A 25870-nucleotide genomic window follows, 5' to 3' on the forward strand; every position below is an offset into this window, starting at 1 on the left:
GTGAATCTTATTATTAAGGTCTCTAAAATGGAAGGTGTCTATGCAAGAGGGTACTTAAAAAGGATTTGATCTGTTCTAAAGTATAGATGAACATTAAAATGACAACTGAGTTGTCAAAGGATTCCAGCTACTAACAGGTAAGAGGAGGGAAGGGCATCAGCACCAGCTGGGTGTGTGGCTCCAGCGTTCCCAAGAAAGGGGGAAAGGGGGGTGGGGGTCCTGTTTAAACAACTCAAAGTTCTTTAAACCCAAGAAAAACAGAGAGATATTCACTTACACCAACACATTTAAACTAGCTTTAAACTCAGTGGAAGTATTCACTACACCAAGATAAGGATGTTCTTTGGCGAGAGCATGTCCAGAGCTCTGCTGATGGGTTCAGCACTTTGAAACTCTTCTTCCTAATTCAAAACGAGTCGTCCTCCTCTGACTCCTCCAGGTACTGGACTGGCTTCTTGAGACGCCCGGGCCTGCCACGGGGCACGGCTGCGATGGGGCTGCCTCCACGAGCACTGGGATCAATGGTAAAGCTGTCGTCGTCCTCTGGCTTGGGTTTCTGCAGGGAAAGGATGGTCAAGAAGTGACTCAGGACTCTGAGCAGAAACAGGGAAGGCTCAATTAGCCCTTAACACCCCACTGTGTCAGGGAAAGGGATGGTTGGGCTGATGAGACCAAACCAACAGCCTGGGATAACCCTGCTTCTTGCCCACCCCTCCCTGCACCCCCGGGCTGTCATACGGGAGGTTCTACCTCTACCACACTTTTCCTGCCACTCTCTATGGTACCCCCTCAGCCCTAACGGGTGGTGGAGCACAGACCTTTGCTGCGACTGATTTGGAAGGCTTGGAGCCAAAATCTGACTCAGAATCCGAATCCGAAATCAAAGCAGTCAGCTGCCTTTTGACGACTTTCCGCCCCTTGGTCTGCACAGGCTTCTTGTCACCCACTGCTGCGGCCTCAGAGTCCAGGGATCCCTCCTTTGCTGCTGTCTTGGTAGCTTTGGGTGCAGCCTTTTTCTTGGTGAGAATATCCATGATGGATGGCTGGTTATCTGAAAGAGAGCTGTGTTTAAACCCTTGCTCTGCTGCCTCTCTTCTCCTTCACAGCCTGTGAGTGACTTCCAACACAAACACGCTCTGCACTACGCTGTGAGGCTGCGCTGGTTGTCTAATTTTGAAGCATGGTTTTCTAGAATGATCACTCTTTACCAAGATGAGGGGAAATGAAGGGGTTTATCTGCTCAGTGCCACTGCATTTAGAAGATCAAATTAAAATGCACCCAAAGCAATTTGCAGGCTATTCCAGGTTGAAAAGGCCTCAACTCTCAAGGCTGTGTCACCAATCTCACACCTTCAAAAGTTCTGCAAAGGAAGGAATGAATTTCCTGTCTACACTAAACCCTTTCTGGTAGAGTTCTTCCTTACCTACATTTTTTAAACAGCATTTTGAAGCCCAGCTCCAAGCTGAGCTGAAATGAGCAGGCCACTTCTGAGCGATAATAGGCTTTCTCAATTTAGGAGCGGAAGAAACAGCTATTTTGCTGTCAAGTAACATGCTATTTCACTGCTGGGATCAAAACCAGCTCGTGATGGGATATGCAAAACAACTCTTCAAGTTTGACACAGATTGGGCACCTAAAAAAACCCTGAATCAAATGTGGTAGATTTATGGGGTTGAGCTAGCACTAAATAGTTCAAGCTACCCCAAAGCAGCTTGGCTTCTTCCTGGGAAGTGAGCTACCACGCTGCTTTCTTCCCAAAAAGACATGAAGTAGAACACTGACTGCAAGACACAAATTCCACTCGGATTGTTTCTGCCAAGTATTACATAGCACCGTAGGAAGCATTCACTTTTCCTGTTCCCAAACTAAAATTCACTCCCTTCAAGCATGTCTGAGATAAACTCAAGCATGATCTGCTTGGAAACAGACTTCTTTAAAAATGACAACCAGGAAATCTTTGCCACAAACCTCAGATCTTTTTGAAGTGAAAACTCAAGTTATTTGGGCCTCTGAATGCCTCAAAATCACTCAGACTGGTTTCCCACAGGAAAAATACTTGTTCATCTAGAAAGGTCACTAAGGTAAACTTCTTACCCTTAGTGGCCCCGGCCTTCTTAGCTGCAGCAGGTTTTTTAGCTACAGCCTTGCTGTGAGGCACAGAGGCAGAAGAAGCTGCAGCAGCTTGACTCTCATTTTCATCAGCAACATCCCGAACTTGAGCTGAATAAAGAAAACAGAAAGCAAGTCTGAAGCAGTCAAATTTTATCTATAAACATTACAGCAGAAGAAAATTGGCTTAACCCACTCTATAAAAAGCACAACTATTCAAACTGGATTTATCCCAAGTCCAAGTTGGAAATGGACAAGAAGTCTGGTGCCCTGAAACCACCTTGTACCACATCAGTGCCCTCTCATGGAGTTATAGGTAAAGCATGGAGGTTTGGAAGGTCTGGTACTCACCAGGGATAGTGCTTTGCACTGGCTTTTGCTTGGGAGCTTCAGCTGCTTTTTCAGTGGTTCCCCTAGAACACAAGACCCCAAAGTATTTTTACAATGTGCTAAAAAGGTACACTGAAGAAAATGAGCTATTAATATCTATAGAGCAGTCACACTAGAAACACAACTAATTTCCAGCGACTATGCAGAGAAACACTCACTTTGGAGCAGCTCTGGGCTTGGAAGGGGGTTTTTCTTTGGAGTCTGTATCCGATTCAGTGTTGCCTTCACTGCTGGCCTGAAATTTAAACTCCTCATCTGACCTGGAGGGATCTGAATCCGAGTCCGAACTGATTACGGTCTTGACTTTGGCTGGTGAAATGACACAGATGTATTTTACACATTTGGCAACATGAAACTCAGTTTCCTTTTCCTTATTTTAGCTGCAGTTATTAAAAAATACAGATCTGAATAAACCCAAGCAGAGACTGCCAGTGAGAAGACTCCAAATCACAGGTGTATTCTGCACCCGCTCACCAACAGCATACTTGATTTGCCAAACACTTGTGTAATTAAAGCAAATGACCTATTTCTCTTGCTGCCCACTTCTGCTTTTCCTTGAAAAGCATGGTGAAAATTTGCTTAAATGGTAGAAATATTTACTTCTTCTCTCTAGTATAATAAACAAACCTCTTAAAAATGATTTCTGACCGAGATCTCAGGCTCTGGGAGCTCTCTGAAGAGCCTGTTCAATTTTCTCCTTCACAGACCACCCTTCATTTGTGTTGCACTCACCTGCTGCTTGGCGAACCACTCTCTCTCTTTTAGGAGGCACTTCAAAATCATTCTCTGAATCAGACCCTGAGTCAGACCAAGGGTTTCGTTTCTTCCCTTTCTTTAATGGCTTAAATGGTAGCGTGGCCTGTCTCTTACCACCTGAAAAATATTGGAGGCAGGATGAACCAACTTCCACATGGGCTTCAGGCGCCGTAGTTCAAGCTCAACTTAGAGATACATCACTAAATTCAGAGGATTCTACCTTAAATACTGAAGAGAAACAGCAGTCTTACCCTGCCTGTTATCCAGGATCACTTTCACAGCTCGTTTTTCCAAGAATAGTGATCCTAGATATTACTCATCACTTTAGGAAGAGGTCAGATAACCAAATGTACAACCCTTCCCCTCATTTTCCATTGATGCAGCGACGCACAGAAGCATTTACCTTGCTCAGTCTTAAGCTTCTGTGCTAATCTCTGCTTAAGGCCTGAAGGCTCTTTGTCCCCTGATGGGCTTTCTTCTTGATTCTCATCACATTCATTTTTTTCAGTCTGAAGATACAAGCAGATATCAAATAGAAAGCAAGTCAGCTCACACAGGAGAGGCAACACAGGGTAATGCAGAAAGGAGCTGCTTATTTGAGATGTACAAAAGCTGGTGAACCAAATTGTGTGTAAAAATGATTACAAGTAAATAGGACATGATCTGTGCCCAGAGCTGGTGACTTCAGTGCAAAATTCACCCATTAACAAAAACAGGAACTTTGCCCCCACTCTGAGTGCATTTTTGGTATCGCCTTTGTGTGCTGCTGGTCTGGCTCTGGGGTGTGTTGAGGACGCAGAATTGAACAGGGTGGGTGAAAAACAACAGTGCAGGTTATGTGGAAAATCTGTTCAATGGAAGCATCTGTAGGAAAGGAGCCCTGCCTGGCTCCAGGTCAAAACAGGTGAAGGGCTATTTTAATTTTCTATGTCGCAAATGGCTGAATGGCACAATTAGCTCTATATAAAGAATTCAGTCTTTATCTCCTCAATATTGAAAACAATAATGGCATGAAGTGGCTGAAAGTATTACTGGAAATGCAGAGACTGTTCTAGAGAAGTGAATTTACTAGCTGTGCTTCCTGCCTGCTAGGGGATTTATAAAATGCCCAAGGCACCTAGGACAACTTTACTTGCATCTGCCTTTTAATTTCTAAGCTACCAACCCATCTCTGACACTGTGACATACGCTCTTGCCAAAAGATTTCCCTCTAAGCCATCTCCTGATCTGTTAGCATATTTGTTCTCCTTCAGGCTAAGAAACATCCATTTCCAGTGTTCCCCATGTGTTAGAGTCCTGTCCTTTTCCCTGAATAGCTGCTTCAGCAGGACAAGTTCAGCTAACAACTTGCATTTCTTTAGGACTGTATTGATGGGGATGTAAAGGAAGATTAAGCAGAATGCTCCTTGTTACCTTAATTTTCTTTTTACTTCTCTTCTCTGCCTCTGCCTTCATCTCTGCAGTTATCCGAGGTACAACCCTTTCGCCATGAGGAGATGGCATTACTTCTGGCAGTTGTGCCTTCTTCACTTTCCCTCCTTTTGCTTTTAAAGGTTTCCCAACAAAGCCTGCCATCTCATCCTGCCTTTGCTTGGCTTCCACTGCCTGCAGAGGCGAGTTTAAAATAAGACAACCATGAGAACACAAAAGAAACGATGTACTCCTGAACAAATCATCACAGACTGCAATGGAGGACTCTGTACTTGCTGATACACTTCCTACCATCAGTTTAAATGAAGTTTCCCACCCTCGGAATCTGCAGATTTGCTCAATGATTTAAGCCAGAGATGTAGTTACTTGGGGAGTAAGGAGAGACAAAGGCAGTGACCAGGTGTGATGGTGCACAGACACCTGCCCACAGTTCAGGCTCTGTTCAGTAAAGTCCAGCTCGTCCCTCCCTCATCCACCTTTGTGTTTTGACTCCCTGACCCAGAGCTGTCGTGCTCCTACTCAAGCTAGGAAGGTGAAAAAAGCTTTCATTCTCCATAGTGACTGCAAGACAGTGCAAGACATAGGAGTTATTTTTAGTCTCCTTGTTACGACAAAAAAGTCAATAAAGAGCTGGTGGCTAAGACTATGAGGGAGTCAGTTGTCTGCACTGAACATTGACATACATCAAGTTCTTCAACAAAGACAGCAAGGTCTTCCTTCCACAGATCAGAGGGACTCTTGCACTTCAGGTTCTCCAGCTCCTTTTCCTAAAGGGAATCACAGTTGGTAGTCATTAGTCACATTTTAATCCACAATCAAAAAAATACGTGACAATGCTTTTACAAAAAAAAGGAAGTCACTTACTTTGTTATCTCTCTGCTTACACAGCTCATCTTTCTTCTCTTTAGTCAGATACCAAAGAGGCATGTTAAGCAGATAGTTGAAGTCCGGTCCAGTACCTGCAGCCGATTCCTTGTCACTCTCCTCCTCCTCCTCCCCCTCTTCTTCCTGAATGTGGATTTAAAACAAATACTGTCAATAAATGCAGTGACATACAAGGGTAGGGCAGTTGATCAAATCTGGTCTGCATCACAGGTAACTCCATGGGCTTGTGGTGTCCTAGGCAAAAAGCAACTTGGGCTTCTTCACATGAATTAAGAAGCTTCAAGATGGGCTAATTGGGATCTATTTAGAGAGGATGACTGAAGCATTACCTTGTTCTGCGACTCCTTCCAAGCCTTCACTGGATCAGATTCATACCCTCTCTGGATAAGAACTTGAATCAGCTCTTTCTTGGGTTTGTTTTCTGTAAACAGTCAGTTCAGGATTGTCAGTTAGTGACCACTGTCAGTCACTGGTCTGTAGCATCCCATGGTTCTAGCAGCTCAGCATCCTATCGGGCTCTAAACCAGCCTTTCCTTATGGGAGGTGGGACATGTGGAAGAGCCTGAAATAACACCTAAAATGTTCCTACTTAGCAGGTGATTTGTCAGGTCAGCATTGCTCCTAAACCTGCCAGGAACTCCTGCCAGAGCACTGTAAATATTTTTCTTCTTCATTTCCATACATGCATTTCCTCTGCCCTCAGTAGTTTTTGAACTTGGAAAAAGAGGTGTGATGGTATCAAAAAGGCTTCATGGTAATAGGCAGGTGGAGGAAAAAAAGCCCTGATAGCACTCCAAAGGCTTTGGTGTAGCTTCTACCTCATTAGACATCAGCTGGGAAATTTATGCTCTTAAGTGCCCCAACCACTGGAACTGCTTCAGCTGGAATTTGTTCCTTTTTAAGGTATCAGAAGCAATCAACCGTGAGACACAAATACAAATGAAACCAGCTCTGTCAGCCTTGGAACTACTTATTACAAAACCCCAAGAAAATGCATTTCAAGGGAATTATTTCTCTTCCCGAGTCAAGTCAGACAGACACAGGCTATTGGGATTATGGGGCTGCCTTCAGATACAAACCACAAAGCATCTTATGACACTTTGTCTAGCTGAGTCCTCCAGGAATGCAAGTGAAATACAGACTTGCCTTTTAGACTGAGGTGGAAAAGTTGATTAAAAAATCTGAATGCTGGGAACAAAGATCTGTTTCTTTTCCTAGCTCATGATTCTCAGATGCTGCTAACTTGAGTATCTCCTGAGTTTGAAATCCCAGTCCACTGAGAACATGATTTGGAATACTTTTGCAAAGGTTCACAAAGGTAACACACCTTAAGTATGCATTTAAACAGAACACACTACCTCTCCTTTTAACCCCACCAGTACTTTACTCTTATTCTGAATCAGAAATGCATAGGGATTATAACTAAAACAATTAAAAAGAATTCTATTCTCAAAATAGTGTCAAACACACAGTAGGAAAGCTGCACGAGTATCCTGTGCGTAATGCTGTACAGACCAAGGATACTCTGTGAAGCATTTTCCTCTTGCATGTTACTGGAACAGAAAGATAAGCTCTGGTGTTGTTTGTTAAGAGCCAGTCCAGGGCTGAGGGGGTGCTGACAGAACTCAAGGGAGCACCTGGTTCTCCCCATTTCATCAACCAAGTACCCAAGAACAATACATACCGATGACAATTTTGCCGTCTATTTTCTCCAGGATGAACCGAGCCTGGTTGCTCAGCTTTGCGGACTCAGCACCCAACATTCCAATCAGCCATTCCTTCCTCAAATTGTAATATCGGAGTCTGAGTTCAAAGAACTCTTTGAGAATGTCTTGGGGAGAGTCGTACTTCTTGAGAAAGCCAACATGGTCAAAAAGAACCTAGATGAAAGAACACGAGTGTTATGATAAAACTGATTTCCAGAGCCACTGAGAAGTACCTATAACACAGGTGTGACAGTGCAATTGAATTATTAGCCAACAGGTTATAAAACCTTTGTGTTGCTTTAGATACGATTGCAGCTTGCAAGCCCAGCAGCAGAGACTATTTTAGAATATGAAAGTTCTTGAAAGCACACAGTAGGGTGAAGGTTACTCGAATCTTCAAGCTATCTGTAAGATAAACGTCTTGCATCAAGCTTCACACATTGTCAGAATCCAGACATTCAAGTGGCAGTGCTGTTGTCACTACAAAGGTTTCTGTAAACTGTGTGATTTCAGATCACTTTGACTCCTTCAGGCAAAACTATACCACTCTGAGCCCACTCCCAAGCCAGCCTCTTGACCTTTTGAAGGTATATTTAGAAAGCAGATTTAAACCCAGTAACAGCAGAAAAAAAAAAGGATCAAAGTGAATAGGTTACTGCAAAGAGGATTTTTGTTACAGGCAGCTGTTTTCACAGTCTGAGTTAAACCAAGGACTTTCTTCAGCAAAATCTATTACATACCATGGAGTTGCATGTTAAACTTGTTTGGAGTTTGAAGACCTTATGCACCCCTGCTGCTTTAACTTCTGCTAGTTTTTCTTCAGTCATCTTCACTATAAACTTCACTGTTGTATCTGTGTGATATTCTTTATAGTCTGTGATCAGTGGGGGTGTCTTCTCAGTCCCATTCAACATTGGCTCCAGAACTTGCTCCTTGTAAGTCTGAGAAAAGAGTCAAAGTCAGACCCATGTTTTCTGTGGAGATGAAAAGCTCCAAAACTAATCACTTTTGTTTTACAAGGCAAATTATCCATTCCTGGGGCAAATTCACTGCTTATTACCTGTGTCCAAGTTCTGACAGGCAGTTCCGTGATCTCAATGGTTGTAGAATTAAGGATAGACACTTCGCCACTTATCACATACTGATTAGGTCCCAGCTCATCTATTGTGCCTTTGAAATTCTTGTAACTAGGAAGCTAAGCAGAGAAGAACACCAGGTTCAGTTCTGTGTTGATGTTTCAAGTTTTGAAGCACTTGCTTGAAATGCTCCAAAGTGCTGAATGAACTGACAAGTGAGGCCTTGGTTTTTAAATGCATTATTTACCATTGGCAATGGCTCTTCTCCATCCATTAGGCGACGGATATTGTTCACAACTTCCCTAATATCAAAGTTGGGGATCTTACAGGACCAGCCAGTCCCAATTCCTTCCGCCCCATTTATCAGCACCATTGGAATGATAGGCATATACCACTCTGGCTCCACACGTTGATTATCATCATACAGGAACCTCAGGACATGGTCATCCATTGGTGGGAACACCAGCCGTGCTAGTGGACTAGAATAGAAAAAACATTTTAAGCCCAAATTCTCATTATTATCCTACTCAAATTTACCCCTTTGTTTTCACTCCTATCTCCGTATTCTCTGCCATGCCTTTCTGTTCTCTGGGATGATTAGGGACACAGTTTAGCGATGGACTTGTCAGTTCGAAGTTCAGGCTTGGACTTCATGATCTTAGAAGTCTTTTCCAACCTAAATGATTCTATGATAACCAAGTTTACATATCAGAACCTAGCATCCAACTCTCACTTCAGTTGTTGCTTTTGAGTATGCAAGTAGCCCAAAGTTTCAAAGGGAAAAAGTAACTTCAATTTTGAGCCCTGCAACATGCTAATAATATTTAAAACAGTAAGAAATCTTTAATGCTGACCTGAGCATTGTGAAGATGTATCGAGGACTGGCAGAGTCTTTCCCACCATGCAGCCTCGTGCCAAACTGACCAATTGGCTGTAGCAAGTTGAGGTTGTTACTGCCCACAAAGTTCTGAGCTAAGTTAATAATAGTCATCATCAATGATGCCTGCAGTAAAGGAAAGTTCAAAGCTAAGAATGCAGAATTCTTCACTGAATGGAGAAAGTTAAAGGTAAAATTGACACCAAGATCAAAACTGACATAGAGGATAAAATCCACTAATATAATACTGGAGGAAACCCACTGAAAGAGCATCTCAAGACCATCTATCTAACCTGGGTGACGGGATGTAATCCAGTGACTCACAGATATATTGCTATCTACCTGTCCTTGAAACCTCCAATGAAAGATTCTGTCAATCGCCAAAGGGAAGCTTGTTTTAGTGCTTAACTTCTCCTTACCAAGGTATAAAGGCTATTAACATCTGCCTAAATCTAGCACAAATAAAGTGGGTTTTTCTTGCTCTACTTTTTGAATGAAATATAGTCCCATGAAATCTAGGTAGGACAGGCAGACTGACCAATCTCACATTAACTTAATAATGAATAATTAATAAAGGATATACAGCCACTTGGCTTTGTTTATACTCAAACATCTAATTCTGCTCTAGTCAACTTAGCTGTCAAGTCAACAGAGGGGCTTTTTTTGCCTTTCGTTTAAAATGCATTTTGCCTAACCAGGCCAGGTTCTTACTTCACCGTGATGGTATGAGGACATCTCAGCTACAGAACCAGCCAGCTGAGCAACCTTCACCTCCCGCTTATCATTTCGTTTGAAACACGTGAATAGAACTTTCCTTTGACCTGGCTTCAAACCTGTATAAAAAAGAAAAGACCTTGTGGTTAGAATGTACAATGTGTTTCACTTTGCATCTGCTCTCTAGAGACCAAGAACTACTTGAGCACCTAAAGATTCTGCACCCAGAGAGTAAGGTACTTGCAATGAATACTATAAAACAGACAAGGCATTCAATCCATAGGTTAAAAACTTGGGTAGCAGAAAACCAACTTCAGAGCATTGATCCTGAAAACTCAGCAGGTTCACAGACTGACATGACATGACACACAAACACCCATTTATTAAGTTCTGGGGAAGGCACTGTGCAGTATCACTACCTTGAAATAACTTACCATCAACCAGCGACGGGATTGATCTTTCATTATCTGAGTTTGAGAACAGCACTAGCTCCTTGTTGATGAAGTTGTTGTATGTCAGGTAAGTAGTGTTTTTCCCGTATAGGTATTCCTAAGAAAAACAGGTGCAAGATTGCCTTAATTTTAACAAGGTCTAATCTGCTGGAAATCACACCTGGCTAGCTTCAATAGAATGGAAGCTCCTTGTACAACTAGGTAGACACAGCTCAAGTGCTGAAATCCTTAGCATGGCCCATGATGTTTGAGAAATAAAGATCTCACACAGTCCTGCTGGAGTTATCATTTCCCTATTGATAAAGTAATTTGGAAGGTTAAGGGTTAAAAATTAACTGTTGGACAACTGACAGTGAGGCCATGCTGATAAGATGAGAGAAGCAGCTGCTCTGCAAAATCCCAAAACATTTCAGCTGTCCCATAATCCAGCGACTGACTCTCCAAATCCAAGCTGTATGCAGCTCTGATGTGCCAGAATGAAGCTGAGAACAGCCTCAGGGAGAGACAGGAAACCAGTTTACTGATATATGTAAACCTTCTACCTCTGGCAGGCCATGCAGCTTCCGTTGTCTTCTATCCTCCATGAAATTAGTCAGCCACTCCTTTCGCTCCTCTACCTTCTTCTTGCTAAAGGCCTGTATATTACAAAATGAAAAGTAACTCAAGGTCTGACCCAGGAGAAAACTGCAGCAGAACATGCAGAAAAATGTTAAAGGAATATTTACTGTTGTGTCTGAAAATATCAATTGGTTTGTAGTGATTAGCTTGTTCTGAGCTATATTTAAAACCCATCATTAAAAGGGTATTCCTGGCCTGAGGTCTGTGGACAGATTTGCTTCTACTGGTTAGACTAAAGCTGTAGCCTTGACAACAAAGAGATTGTCTCAAGCCCAAAGGCCTCTATGAGCATTTTAAGAAAAATACACAGCACTCAAAGCAGTAAAATACCAAAGGTATTAAGTCAGCAGTTAAATCAAGTGCTAGTAGTTACCAGGGTGATCGCAGCATCATCTTCAGGCCCAGTGTATTTGAAGCCAATTCGATGTTTAGCCATATCTGCAAAGTATTCTTTAGCCTCCTTCGATGTGCTGGTACCCAAACCTGCAGAGACAGTATTAGTTAATCCTAGTCAATTCTTGCTTAAATCAAGTTGTAGTTCAAAGGAGTATTTTTGCTATGCCTAGTGATACGTCTGTGATATGTCATTAAAATGCACAGCATGAAAAGGACTTATTGAAAACTTAAGTTACTTTAAAATGAGGTGTAATGTACCACAAAATATCACAAGAATTGCAGACTGGTGAGCAGTTGCATGCTGTACCTTTGGGTTTTGTCTGTAACTCCTGTAGATATCTGCAGGTATTAACTGCAGATTGGAAACAATTCCTCATATCCACCAGCTGGCAACTTTCTTATTGGTATTAAGCAATGGGTGATTACTTACCTTACAGTGCTAACAGTACACAAGAACTGTGCTATGGAAAACAGCACATAAAGCTGAGGATAATTGCCCAAGAGGGGTGAAAGAATGGTTACCTACAAATATTGTAATTCCATTTTGATATTTTATCCACTTGGAGGTTACTATTTCTTTACTTTTATAATTTATGTTGCAGATATTCCTAATCAGGGTATCTTGGGAGGGTAGAGACATGGAGGACACCCAGTCCAAAACTCCTTCCGCAAAGGCAGGGCTAATTGAATTTAATGATGAATTCTCTTGATTGGGTCATTTAATTTCACCACATTAAATTTTTTACAAACCTTTATAGTACTTGATTTTCCATGAATTGTAGTTCTGTGTTCTGTTTTTCCATTCTTCAAATTCTGGAATGCTGTAGAATGCAATTTCTTCTTTGTTTTTAGAGGCCTACAATTAATAAAGTAATTTGTGAAAGAGAGGCAGATTTGGACCAATGGATCCTCCCTCATTCGCCTTCCCATCCACCCAACCCTTACCTTTATGATGGGAGTAATAAATTCCTCCAAAAAGTTGTGTTTTAGAAGAGATGGCCAGTTGTGATGGATGAAGTTAATCAGCAAACCTTTGATATGTGATCCATCCTGATCCTGATTTAAGAAGAAAAAAAGACATTTTATCAGGGACATGCTAGAATTGGCAATTGCTAGACTGATAGCAAATGATTTGATAACTCCAGCTAACTGGCCCTATTCACATTCACTTCTAACAAGGTGACCATGTGTTGTTTAATCGTTGAAAATTAAGAGAAATAGGAAAGGCACATTCTTGGTGAAAAGAAGTAAAAGGGACTGGGTCAAGGACCCTGAATCAGCAGACTGAAAGATAGTAATTGGCTATTTGGTGATGCTACTCCCCCTTCTGCTTCATCTGGTTTGTGGCTGAAAAGATATTATGACCCACTAAAATAGAGGATGATGAAATATATACAGAGAATTTGGTACAATGATGGCAGTGGAAGAAAAATGCCATTTTCTTCCTTCTCCCCATATTCAGTTTGAGTGAACCTAACCTGATCTGTCATAATCATAATCTTGCCATAGCGAAGAGTGTTTAAAGATTCTCGATCTTCATAGTTCTTTTTGTATTGCAAACCCACAATCTTGATGATGTTGTTGATTTCAGCGTTTTCCATAATCTGGAAAAGACCACACAGAATAAAAACCAGTCTTTCAGACTTAAAACATAGCTCTCAGAAAGTCTAAAATGATTCACAAACTGTTGACTGAGCTTTGTCTTGTCAGTGGTTTTTTGCTGTTTAGAAACTTATTCCTAAACTGAAGCCCAGTGCTTAAATTATTATATATAATTCCAAATATTTTATAGTCCACAATACAAACACTATTTCTCCAGGCAAAGTGCTGAACAGGACTTAATATTCCCACTTAACCAGCAAGGCAGGCTGAAGATGAGACTAAATTCAGGTGTTTAAGATGCTGCTCCTCTGAGTTCCAGTGTTCCAGATTATATTGACTCATTCCACTAATGTGCCTTCTAACATGTAGACTGTAGCAATGTTCCAACTCACCTGCTTGTGAGAAGCTTCTCTGACATTGAGTATTTTCCCACGAAGTGGAAATACTCCGTATTTGTCTCTACCAACCACTCCTAGACCAGAGACAGCCAGGGTTTTGGCTGAGTCTCCCTCGGTCAGGATAAGTGTACAGTCTAAAGAATTCTTGCTGCCTAAAAAGAAAAAAAACAAACCAAGACAATTTCCTAAGTAAGTGAAATCAAAGCTTGCATGCTCAAATTGAATGTGAATATCTTCCAACATACAGGTTTTGTTGCACTGCGTGTAGTAAATGGGGATAAACATAGTAAATGGGACTGCCAAGTGGGGATAAACTATAATTACAGGTTCTGTCTTCTTTCTTTTTTTCATTCTTTCATTTGTCTAATGAACAAGTTTTAACTGTTTTTGAAGGAACTGGTTATAAAGGATGCAAAACACTTACCAGCATCGTTGGCATCATCCAGCTTAGGAACACCCTTAATCTTCGTGTGTTTCACAGCTGAACATTTCTTATTCAGCAGGTTCTGAGCTTTAAATTTTACCCAGTTTAGGATACTTTCAACAATGCCACAGGCGATTGCCTGCAAGACAAAAAATAACCCTGAACAACTGGAAAAGCCTTAACAGTGATGGAATTTTAAGGTATATACTTTAGTTCATGACACTACTTCAAAAGCATGTATTTGCCACGTTAAACGTAAAATGGAGTTTACAGATATCTTGATTGTGTATACCAATACTTACACCCTTAATAAATTTTTCACTCAGTTTACAGGTTGAGCCAAAGTTCTTTGCCTGCAGAGTCATGTTCTCCTTAGTCTGAGAGTCAAAAGTTGGGTTTTCAATTAAGGCATTCACGAAAATCCACATGTGGTTCTTCACCTGGGGTTAAACACAACAAGCACCACAGGTTACACGGGCACCTCTCAGTAACAGTAGCCAGTGCATTCTGACAGCTGCCTGTCAGAACCACACAGTGAGGAAAAGCTGTTATCACTGTACGGTTTGGAATTTTCCTAGATGTCCTGAAAGAATTTAGGACAGCTAATGAACTTTCCTGAACAATACTTTATGATTTGGGATGTCAGGGAACCAACAGCGATCAGCCTAATAGGGATCACCTAAGAGATACTGAGTTTTAGTGCAGATACACTGACTTATGGTGTTCTGATTACAAAACACATCAGTCAAACAAAGGGAAGATTGTTAGTTGGCTTAAACTGGACAACACTTCTATAATTAGCACATTTTTCTATATATTGTCTGTACAGTGGAAATATGTATTAATTAATGTGGTAATGCATTAAGCTGTAGTTACAATGTGCAATAATGCTAGAGTTGTGCTTCCCACTGGCGACACTGTACCTGAAAAGGCTTCACTCCAACTCCATTCTTGTTCTTCTTTTTCACAACTTCAATGACTTTAGTCACAAGCTGGTCAGCTATGTAATCAACGTGCCTGCCACCCTAAGGGAAAACGGGACCAGAGACCTGATGGTAATTCCATTTAAAAAAAGAAATCGATTTCAAACTTTATGCATAGCCTTTGTAACATGAAGCAGCAACGTCTTGTTCACTAACATACATACATTTGAAACGGCTAATGACAAAGAACATGGCATTAGCTTGACTGAAAAAACCAAAGAGTTACCTTTGTAGTGGCAATGCTGTTGACAAAGCTAACTTGCTGGAAGCCTTTTTCACTTAAAGTCAAACACACTTCCCACCGAGAATTTACTTCCTCATGGACAACCTTAAGTGTGTTACCGGTTTCATCTACTTTGTCCTTCAGATAGAGGTCCACATAACTGCGGAATCCTTTTACCTGCACACAGATATAAGCAGACAACTCCTTTATAACAGCTCCTATAAATACTTAATTCATATCCTCCTGAAAAGTGGGTAGAGAAACCACTCAGGCACATTTTCCACTTACTGCGTGTAATGACATAAATTGCTTCAACAAAACCTCGCTGTTTAAATGGCATGAGAAATGCAGATGTTACCGTTTCTGCTAAATGCTCACTTACAGGCAGCCTCTGTCCATTTAGGAAAACTTTGACATCCTTTGTGGATCCAGCAATATCATACGCTCTTCGAGACATCAGTGCTACAATGTCTTTATCAAGGATTGTCATCTTGAATTTTGACAGATCAGGTTGGAAGGTGACACACGTGTAATCTTCTCCATCAAAATACTTCAGTTTCATTTCACCAGCCTTCCCCATGTTGTCGGTCCAAGTCTGAGAAAAGGAGGTTTTGTAAGTAGCAAGTCTAACACACACGAGCCACTAGAGCTTGGTTTTTAAAAGCAGAAAGCCAATTTGCAAGTTTTAGATACTTTCAACTAAAAAAGTCCCTACTGGTTAAAAATTAGATTCTGGTTATGTCTGCTCATTTCATTATTCATTTGAATTTTACTGTGTGGTACAGTAACTGTGGGCTAAACTTATTCTAGTCACAATGCTCTGAATGCAAGTTACACCTGGATTTTTGAAACAAAAAATTAGGGTCTTAATGGAAACTCTTGGGTATAATCTTACTGAAATAAGAAGGGTTCATACCTGTCTGAATAGCTTTTTGTATTCACGACAGGCTGTTTCCACAGTAAATTTTGTGCTAAATATGTTGCACAGTTTGGCTCCATAACCATTTCGCCCACCTGGAATTAGAGGGAAAACAGATTCATGTTATTACCTTTGGTCAAAACCACCTGAAAGAATTCCAGTCTAACAGGAGTTCAGCCACTTCAGCGCAAAGAACAACAGGCAATAAGCAACAATATCCTACAAACTCAACTATATGCAACTATAAACCCATATTTAATTACAATTAGCATTCAAAGAGAATTTTCCACGTTTGCACTGTTATTATTATAGATCATGAAGGTATCTCTCTGGTGGACTCCAAACTTCATTTTCAGTTGCATCAAGGGCACCCTTCCCAATGTTATTTTGGTTTACACACTTTCATCCATCAGGCCGCTCATCTATTTGAGTCTTCCCTACCTGTGACTTTCTTTTCATTGTCATCATAGTTGCTGGATGTTAGCAGCTGTCCAAAGATAAGAGCAGGCACATAGACCTTCTCCACTTTGTGTTCAACAACTGGAATACCTTTCCCATTGTTCCATACGCTGATCGTGTTATTCTCTCTAGGTAAAGGAAAAAGGGTGTTTTTGAGGCTGCAAATGACTGAGCTATGAAACAAGTGTCACACAAAAGCTCTGGGGAAAGGCCACCATTTCATCAAAAGCAAATCTCTGCTGAGCAAGTGCAGAAACTGCCAGCAGAGGGAGAACAAGTCAACCAAAAAACTCAGCTCCAAAGAGTTTATGAAATGGACCACCACACACGGAAATCCTCCATTTGTGCCTGGTGACAGAATACAAAGGTTGAGAGGCAGAGAATGGCCACAGTAGAAAACAGCCACAAAGCAGTCATTTCACAAGCCAGCACTCTAAGAGACCAAGGCAAAGAAAATAGCCTTTCACCAGAGTTAAATTACTAGTCTAATTTGGATTGACCTCACAGCAGAGACCACCACCACCGCCACACCAGCTTAAACAGTATCCATGTGAGAAAATACAATGTACTCATGTTGGGAAAGCAATGAACAGAAACAAAGCAAAACTTACACGTCAATTGTAACTTTAATGCATGTCATGTTTTTATCCCTCTGCTTGTTGTCTGCAGCATTGACTAGAATGGAAAGATTGTTGTTATTATATTGCATTGTCAAGCAAGACAAAGCTACTAACTGATAAAGTGTCTTCAGCAGAATGAATGCAAAAACTCAATACAATGTTATTAACAACCACCTTGGCATGCAAGTATGTTGCAAGCTAAAGATGAGTACAAGTTAACATAAAAATGAGAAGTCTGGGCTGAATTACATCAGTTTTGTCAGTGTGCCATCATCCCACGAAACAGCTTACTAATAACTAATGGAAGGACTTCAGTATCTCCAAGCACAAACCACGCACCCTGCAACCACCATCCATCAAACTGTGCTGCAGACATTAGGTGCTCAACAAGGCAACCAGATAAAAGTAGACTTGCATTTTTTAGCTGTTTATTAGACATTCAGCACCCATTAATCAACCATCAACCACTGACTCAACAGACAGGTCTCCTTACCTAGAATCTCGTCAAAGATCTTGTACAAGCCAGGCACAAAGGTCACGTCTCTGCAGTTGAGGCCCACGTCCTCATCAAAAACCCACATTTGCTGAAAAAAAAAAAGGCAAACCCCACATGAGTCCTTGGGAACACCTCCACCTGTGTGCCCTGGGCCTGCAAAGCAGGCGTTTTGTGCTGTATAAACCAATGCTTCGTGCTGTATAAGCAGATAGCGATGCCTGGCACCGAGGAGCTCGGGCGGCTTAGCCCCAACCCCGCACCTGGGTGACCATCTCCACGGAGCCGATGTAGGTGTCGGGCCGGAGCAGGATGTGCTCCAGCTGCGTCTTCTTCTGGTAGATGTGCTCCACCGAAAGCGTCTTCTTGACGCCATCGCCCTTGTGCACGCGGAGGTTCCCGTCCGCGGGCTGCTCGGGGGACACAGAGCGGCGGTGAGGGGCAGCGGGGTCCGGGGGGGATCAGGTCGGAGGCGGGGAACGGAGTGGGCCCAGGCGGGGAGGGGACCGCGCACGGAGGGGAAGGAGCCGGGGGACCTGAGAGGACCGGGGGCGGGGAGAGACCAAGAGGGGGCCCGGGGGAGCGGAGGGAAGCGCGGAGGAAGCGGGAGTGAGGGGAAGGGGCTCCCCGGGGCGGGAGGGGGCCTCGGGGCGCCGCACGCACCCTGAGGGGGGCCGGGTGCTCCTGGAGCTCCATGATGGCGGCAGCGCGCGGCTGAGCGGCGGCGATGGCGGCCCCAACGGCCCGCGGGCTTTCAAAGCTCCGTTTAAGCCCGCCGAAAGCCTCCGCCAATCAGCGCCCGCGGCTCCCCTGCGCGCAGCCAATCGCGGCGGGAAGGCGGTGACATGGGCGGTGCCCCAGCTTTCCCCCTCTGGCCAGTCAGAAACGAGCAGCGCGTTCAAACCAGCCACTCAGAAGGGAGAGTTGAGGGATGGGCAGGGGAACCTGCCAATAGGAGGGCGCGGATGCTGGAGGCTCTGCCTGCCCGGTCGCTGTTGGCGCGCTGGGCAGGCGCTGGTGCCGCACTGGGACCCCACTGGGACCCACTGGGACCATACTGGGACCATACTGGGACCATACTGGGACCACACTGGGACCACACTGGGACCACACTGGGACCCACTGGGACCATACTGGGACCACACTGGGACCCACTGGGACCATACTGGGACCATACTGGGACCCACTGGGCACGCCCCGGGAGCACCGCGCTGCCTCTGGGACAGGCACCGGTGCTGTGCCCCATGTGTGTTCCCAGCAGTGCTGGTGTCACTGGAGCCCCGTTCCATGGCTTCAGCGTCCCTATGGTGTCCCTGTCCCCCCATTTGTGCTGGTCCCAAAGCCCACGGGTGGCTCCAGACCCTCTCCCCCTTCCCCAGGCTGGCTGCAGTGTGACCCCCATTGCCCCTCGCTGCAGCAGGCGATGTCCTGGGTAAGCTCCCCCACTCCAGTAACAGCATGCTGGGCATCATCCAAACCTCAGCGGTTTGCATCTTTATTTCCATGGCAGTGGCAGCGTTCCCTTTACTGGAGCTGCAGGGATGCGGCTGGGCACAGACCAGGGATGCATGGGGTTGGCACAACCTGCGATGAGCCCGGCTGCACGCTTGGCATCCTCTCGATGCTCTCACCTGGCTCCAGCGCTGCACTTCTCCCCCCCTGCACCACCCCATATCCTCACCCGCAGGACAGGGGAAGCCGCCTGGAGCGTGCAGCCGGAGATCACCGGTGCCACGGCGCCGGCATCACCACATGTGCCGGTAGGGAAAGGCCACCTCCACGCAGAGCACCACCAGCGCCTCGGAGCAGTTGTGCCGCTGCCCAGCCAGGAGCCTGCCCTCGCCCAGCGCGGCGGCCAGGCCCTGCCCGGTGCCGGAGCTGCGCCAGCCCTGGCAATCCCGCTTGCGGGCTTGGCTGCCCCGCGGCGTGGATCCGTGCCAGGCCAGCGGCCGGGGCCTGCGGATGGAGATGGGGGTGAGAAGGGCTGGGGGACCCTCTCCAGCTCTTTGCATCTGTGCAAGCATTGGGAGCAGGGGGACCAGTGCAGACCCCCCCCCCTCCAGTGCGGGTGCGTTCATTCAGGGTTACTCTGCTGGTGCCCACCAGACTCACCAGAGAGGATCCGTCAGGACATTGCCCCCATTGAAGGAGTAGATGGGGCCCCGCAGCGCGGTGCTGGTCTGCCCCTCAAAGAGGGAGGTCCAGGACTTGGCCAGGAGCTGCCCCTGTGGGCACAAGTGGTGGCACTGAGCTGGGGGCCAGGGGCTAAGGCGATGCCACGTGTGGGCAACCCTCCGAGCTCCCCATAACACAAGTGCTGAGCACGGCCAGGGTGCAGCAGCCCCGCGGGGGACAGGGGTACCTGCCTTCAGGTTGACGATAGGGAGGTTCCTATCCGTCCTCTTGACGATGGAGACTAAGTCCTGGGTAGGGGCTGACAGGAACGCCCGGAAAGTGCCGTAGAGCTGAGCCTCCTGGGACTGCCGGTAGCACTGCAGGTCGGCACCGCGGAGCCCGCTCATGTCACCGGTAAGGGGCACGTTCAGCGCGGCCAGGCGGAGCTGGGGGGAAAGCAGGGAGGCTTGGGCATGGCTGGGATTTGAGGTCTCTGCTCTCCCTTCCCAAGAGGGTGTGAGGGGCTGCCCGGGCATGGAAAGGTCCCCTCAGCACCTCTGCCCAGAGCTGGGCACTGCTTACTGATGGGATCCGTGGGGCGATGGTGGTGGGCAGGGTCTGGGGCATCTCTTGTCCCCCTTCCTTCTGGACCTGCAATAACACAGCTCAGGTCAACCCAGGGACATCCATCCCTCTGCCATGGGTGCAGCCCAACATGACCCCAGGCTCTGCGTGTACGCTGCCCTGCAGATACCCCAACCCCATGGCACAAAGACCCGCTGCAGGGCTCACCAGTGAGTCCATTGGGGTCAGAGCAGGCAGTGCCGTGTCAGGACCTTTTGTCTGCACCCGCTTTGCCTCCTGAATGGAAAGGAGAGGACAGTCCCACAGGAGCCTGTCTCCCCCCTGGCCAACAAAGGAGGGCTCTGTCCCCTCGATGGGTACCCACAGCCCTCACCTGGTACCGAGGGGTGGAAGCAGAGGGGTCATCACCAGCAAAGAGGGACTTCGAATCCTCCAGCTGCTCAAAGCAAAGAGCAGAGCGATGGGTTAGGGAGGAACCAGCTCCTTCCCAGGGCTCTGCTGCCCCAGTGACAAATCCAGCTGCCAGGGCTGGATCCTGCTCCCCCAACCCTATGAGGGACCCCAAGGGGTGTGCTCGGTACCAGGAGGCGGCTCCAGCCGGTGGGGGTCCGGAGGAAGGCGCTGCTCCCTTCCCGCACGTAGACCAAGCTTCCCTCGGGCACGGCGCTGCCTGACTTCAGCATCAGCTCCTTGGTCCTGAAGACCCACATCTGGCGCTGGGGGATGGAGAGGTTCATGGCTCAGGGGCACGGCCCAGCTGCTGTGCATGGGGCAGCCGGACAGCCTGGGGATGCTCGACTATGGCCATGGTGAGGACCAACCTGGAGATCGACACGGGAGTCCAGAGGCTCCGTCCGAGGGACGTCGGCACCTGAAGAGGGTTGGGGGTTATAAGGCATCCCGGTGCAGGGGTCTCATGCTCTCTGCAGGGATGCTGGTACTGGGAGCGGGGTGGGAGAGCCAGCTGCAGCACTGGGGACCCCGGGAAAGGAGTCAAGACTTGATAAAAGGTGGTAAGGTGGTTCCAAGGAGGATGGAGCACTGGAAACACCTGAGAAATGGCCTCACCTTCTGTCCAGCCCGCATCCGAGGCTGCCTGCGGAGGCAAGCGGGGCCCGTTACTGCTGCTGGGCACCAGGACACCCTTCCCGGTGCATGGGGAGGGGACGGGGTCTCTCCTGGGGACAGTAAGTCTGTGGCTTACCGGCTGCTTGCAGGGCTGCTGGGCACGGATGGGGTAAACCCTCTGGAAGCAAAGAGAAGGGGGTTTGCGGGGAGCCCCTCGTGCTGTGCGTGCTCACACATGTGTGTGCTCTGGCACAGGCACGTGCACAGCCACTGCTGCACCTTACATTGAGGTAGAGGAGTCCTGGTGCTCCGGGGGGACCAGGGGGCCCGGGGGGGCCAGGGTTTCCAGGGGGACCTCGAAGACCCTGCAGCAGATCAGTGTGGAGGTTGGGCTGGGCTATTTTGGTGCTGCCTTTTGGGGGGGCAGCTATAAGACACCCCATTGCTGTCCCTCATCCTTCCCACTCCCTTCCCCTCCCAGGGCTGAACCCCCCCTGGGCTGGGGCAGCACACAGGTAGGAGCCAGACAGTGTCTCTCACATGGGGAATGATCGCTCCGTAAATCTCGGTCTCCTCTTTGCTGCCCTGCAGAAAAAGAGAGAAGATTGAGATGATCTCCACCCTCCCTCTCTCCATCCTCCATCCCTCCAAACCAGCTGGGGCTGTGAGCCCTGGGGACCTGCCAGTGGGGCACACAGAGCCTCCTGGGCACCCCTTGCCATGATCCCCATGATCCCTGAGGACTCACCGTCTGGTACCCATTGATGGGCACCCAGGAGCCGGCCTGGCTGCCGGTGCTGGGGAAGGGGGGGTGGCCTGGTTTGCACCCATGTTCCCCATAGCAGCACCCCTGGGTGAGACACAGAAACAGAAAAGGCACAATTATATCCTGTGCTGGGTGACGGGGATGCTGTGTGTGTGCATGGGGGCACTGCATGATTGCATGGCTGTGCACACATGTGCATTGCAGGTACCACGGGGATAGTGTGACTCTCCAGTCCCCCCTTCCTTTGCCCCAGCCCGTCTGGGGACCCCAGTGATGCCACTGGGTGAGTGAAGGTTGGTGCTGCCCATGGAGAGGGCAGTGGGGAACGGAGGCAGCTCTCGTGGCTCAGGGGTTCACATTCAGGTTGCGGGGATGGGACCCACCCCCTGCACCAGTGCTCGTGGCTACTAACCCGCTCTCCGGGGTCACCCTTTTCTCCCTGGAAGGAAAGCAGAGAGGTCCCGTTGGTGCCCAGCTCCGGGGGTACAGTCCCAGCCCCCCTGCTCAGCGCTGTGCCTCACTCCACCGGGCAACACCCGCCATGGAACTGTTTGGTTTTGACACCAGCACCGGGGAGCAGCGCGGCCGATGCTGTCCCCATGCCCCTGGTGCCAACACCTCCACCCGCGGTGCCCTGGCTCACCTTGGGGCCCGGTGGCCCGGCTGATCCATGGTGCCCTGCGTGGCGCAGGTCGCACTGGAAGGAGAGGATGTGCCGGGGGTGAGCATGGGGCAGGTCCCCGAGCACCTGCAGCCCCGGGACCTACCCCCTACTCACCCTGTAGTCCCCCGGTGGCCCTGGTGGTCCCATGGGCCCTGGCATGCCCGGGGCACCGGTCTCTCCGGTGCGGCCAGGGTTCCCTGGCATGCCCGGCAGTCCATATTCACCCTTCTCGCCCTGCCAGCATACATGGGGTAGTGAGTGTGGGGGCTTAGCACCCCAGATCCATAGCAGCAGGGCTGGGGCAGAGCAACGGGCTCATGGTCCATCCCCATTTCGCTGGCTCTGAGCTCCTGCAGGACCATGGACAGGCTGCGGCTGGGACCCCTTTACCTTTAGTCCAGGGGATCCCGGCTCCCCTCGGAGCCCTGGTTTGCCAGGGAGGGATGTAGGTCCTGTGGGACCGGGGGGGCCTTCGTGCCCAGGCACCCCGGGGGGACCTTGGGGCCCTGGGAGCCCCGGTGCCCCCGGGGATCCATCTGTCCCAGCCAAGCCTGGAGATCCCGGAGGTCCTTCAGCCCCAGGGAAACCAGGGGGTCCCACAGCCCCAGGTGGGCCGGGGGGTCCTGGCTGCCCATCCCGCCCAGGGACCCCTGGGGGGCCTTCGTGGCCTGGGTAGCCTGGGGGTCCGGGCAGCCCTGGGGGACCTGGGGGTCCTGGGTTTCCCACCGGGCTGGATGCTCCCAGATGCTTGTTGGGTTGGAGGGAGAAAGAGAGAGTGGAGTTAGTGAATGGCAGCATCCCATCCCCTATTCCCATCCCCTATTCCCATCTGCTGCTCCCATCCCCTGGGCTGCCCACAGCCATGCTCCCCATCCCTCCCCATCCCTGCTGGGCATTGACACCACTGTCAGCCCCCCCCCGCCCTGGAATCAACCTGCCCGAGCGCTCACCTCGTTCTCGGATCCCTTGGGAAGGAGGGCGGGTGCAGGCTGGCTCCTGGATCCCCAAGTGCCTGGGGGTCCCGGGGGTCCCGGAGGACCTGGGGGACCCCGGGGTCCCTGGTGACCCGGCTGCCCTGGGCTGCCCGACTTCCCTCTCTCCCCAGAGAGCCCTGGCTGGCCTCTCTCCCCCGGGGATCCTCGGTCGCCTTTCTCTCCCTGTTTGGAAAAGATAGAGCCTGGCTCCGGCTCCTGGTGTTCTCCTCCATCAGTGCCCACCGCGGGGACCTGCTGCCCCCTGCCAGGGACCACCAGCTCTGTCCCGCACCCAGACCCCGAGGCAAGAGTCCAAATACGAGCGGAAAACTGTGCACGGCCAAAAGAGCCTCAGGATTCCTCCCGGTGTGTCCCTATGGATGCCTGTGCTCCCGTGTGTCCCTATGGATCTCTGTGCCCCCGTGTGTCCCTATGGGTCCCTGTGCCCCCGTGTGTCCCCGGGGAGGATCACCGCACCTTGGGGCCGGGGGGGCCGGGAGGGCCGGGGCGCACGGGGCAGACGCAGCCGGAGCCGTTGCGCATCTGGAGAGGGAGAGCGCGGTGAGGTGCGGGCTGGGAGCCCGGCTGCAGGCTGCGGGGTGGGTGCCCTGCGCCCCGCTCACCTGCACAGCTGGATCCACCTCTGGGGCTGGGGGCACCCGCCGGGGCAGCCCCTTTGCTGTTGTCTGTGTGGAGGAGACAAGGGGCTGAGTCCTGAGACCCCTGGGCACCGGCCCCATCCCCTGCAGCACCGTCCCCATCCTGCCCTGCCAGCCCACATCCCCCAGAGCCCCCCACCCGGGGGCACATCCCGGGCTGTCCCTCGCAGCCCCCCTGGGGATCAGGGCCCTCCACCACCTTGATCTGCAGGAACTCCTCTTCCTCGGCGCTCCCCTCGAAGATCTCCGGGGCGACTGTGGGTCGCTGCTGCGGGGATGGATGGACAGGGAGTGCTCAGTGTGGGGCTTGGGGGCATGAAGGACCCCTCCACAGCCGTGGCTGCCTGGGGAGCTGGCTCAGCACATCTCTGCTGTGGGGCTCGGCCATGTGTGGGGACACCGGGAGCTGCCACAGCTCCTTCCCATGGGATAGAGGAGGCTGAGCCACGGGCGGAGCAGGGCGCGTTGCCCTGCCTGGGCTGTGTGTGCAGCAGGGCACAGATAAGGGGAAGGACAGGGCAAGGAGCCCTGCAGCGGCTGGGGGGGGATCGGGAGAGCTGGAGAAGCTGGGGGGAGGACGGACACCCTGTCCGGGGAAAGGCACCTGGCCTCGTGCGCGTGGTGGGGCATGGCCCAGACCCTTCCCCGCGCCCCTGGCGAGGGGGTCCCGACGCCTGGGGGCTGTTGCCAGCGGGGGTTTGCTCAGCAGCATCTTCCGAGTGGGCTCCACGGCATCTCTGTCTGCAGGAGCAAAGGGGTGATGGGGTGGGAAGTGGTGGGGCAGCCACAGCAGCCCCGGACCCCAGCACCCCACACCTCACCCTCCAGCCTCATGCCAGAGGTTCCCTTCTTTGCTGGGGTGCCGGAGCCAGGGATGCAGGGAAGCCATGCCCTGTCCCTCCATACGTACCTTCCTCCCCATCCAGGATGGGCGCTGTAGGGCTGGTGCCTGGGTCCGGGGTGGTGTTGTCCAAGCCCAGGGGATAAAACCACTGGGCCGTGGCAGAGGGCAGGCGTCCGGCCAGCACCCAGAGGATGCAGAGCACAGGGAGGAGGTGCTGGGGGCTGCCGGACCCCATGCCGCTGCCTCGGGGCCGGGCTGCCCAGGCTGGGGGTCCTGGGCTCATCCCGCTCGCCTGTGCTGTCTGCTCCCGACACCCGCAGTTATCACGGCGGCCCCCCCGCGGCCCGACACGCCCCTTGCCCGCCCCGGCACCCGCACCTACGGGCCGCATCCGGCGGGGGCTCAGCACCAACATGGCCGGGTCACTGTCCAAGAGTGAGAGGGGGCAGCCGGGAACCACGGGGAAGGGAGCCAGGGCCGGGAGGAACTGATGGAACCAAGGCGAGGGCGGGCTGGGGAGGAGATGCTGCCTGGAAATGGGGAGTAAAACCAGCGAGGAGGGGGCTGTCTGAGAGCAAGGGGCATTGACCGTGGCGAGCAGTCGGGTGCTCTACAGGGACTGCTGGTGCCAGGAGGGGACTCGGGACTCAGGGGATTTGGGGG

General features: G+C 49.3%; 2 protein-coding genes across 5 annotated transcripts; both read right to left on the minus strand.

Moving 5' to 3' along the window:
• Positions 1–218: 218 nt before the first annotated feature.
• Positions 219–18320, minus strand: TOP2A (DNA topoisomerase II alpha). Its single transcript, XM_062629070.1, has 35 exons — positions 18196–18320; positions 17796–17942; positions 17533–17623; positions 17031–17094; positions 16402–16547; positions 15958–16055; positions 15424–15636; positions 15045–15218; positions 14759–14860; positions 14138–14275; positions 13836–13974; positions 13406–13563; positions 12890–13015; positions 12357–12467; positions 12162–12267; positions 11389–11498; positions 10940–11032; positions 10380–10494; positions 9943–10064; positions 9209–9357; positions 8602–8833; positions 8339–8473; positions 8019–8219; positions 7257–7452; positions 5902–5993; positions 5552–5695; positions 5371–5454; positions 4670–4861; positions 3660–3765; positions 3233–3373; positions 2659–2809; positions 2462–2523; positions 2096–2221; positions 819–1051; positions 219–556 (listed from the first exon to the last, which is right to left on the minus strand). The coding sequence occupies exons 1-35, from the start codon at positions 18226–18228 to the stop codon at positions 407–409; spliced, it is 4680 nt and encodes a 1559-aa protein (XP_062485054.1). The 5' UTR covers positions 18229–18320; the 3' UTR covers positions 219–406.
• Positions 18321–18999: 679 nt separating this feature from the next.
• Positions 19000–25637, minus strand: LOC134168920 (collagen alpha-1(XVIII) chain-like). 4 transcript variants are annotated; one of them, XM_062629072.1, is made up of 23 exons: positions 25274–25637; positions 24968–25104; positions 24563–24631; positions 24328–24390; positions 24182–24247; positions 23681–23887; positions 23121–23477; positions 22845–22964; positions 22710–22763; positions 22479–22505; positions 22049–22150; positions 21841–21885; positions 21585–21665; positions 21437–21478; positions 21301–21328; positions 21054–21103; positions 20814–20948; positions 20606–20668; positions 20440–20508; positions 20230–20298; positions 19899–20093; positions 19645–19757; positions 19000–19488 (listed from the first exon to the last, which is right to left on the minus strand). In XM_062629072.1, exons 1-23 carry the CDS (start codon positions 25620–25622, stop codon positions 19278–19280), a joined length of 2652 nt encoding a protein of 883 aa, XP_062485056.1. In that variant the 5' UTR covers positions 25623–25637; the 3' UTR covers positions 19000–19277. The 4 variants fall into 4 exon arrangements, with proteins under 4 accessions (XP_062485056.1, XP_062485055.1, XP_062485057.1 ...); XM_062629071.1 differs by lacking the exon at positions 22479–22505 and having other exon boundaries at positions 22683–22763; XM_062629073.1 differs by lacking the exons at positions 22479–22505; positions 24328–24390 and having other exon boundaries at positions 22683–22763.
• Positions 25638–25870: the final 233 nt, after the last annotated feature.

The sequence above is a fragment of the Pezoporus occidentalis genome, unplaced genomic scaffold, assembly GCF_034315485.1.
Source record: "Pezoporus occidentalis ecotype Australia unplaced genomic scaffold, CSIRO_AGI_Poc_V1 ctg328, whole genome shotgun sequence".
NCBI classification, from domain to species: Eukaryota; Metazoa; Chordata; class Aves; order Psittaciformes; family Psittacidae; genus Pezoporus; species Pezoporus occidentalis.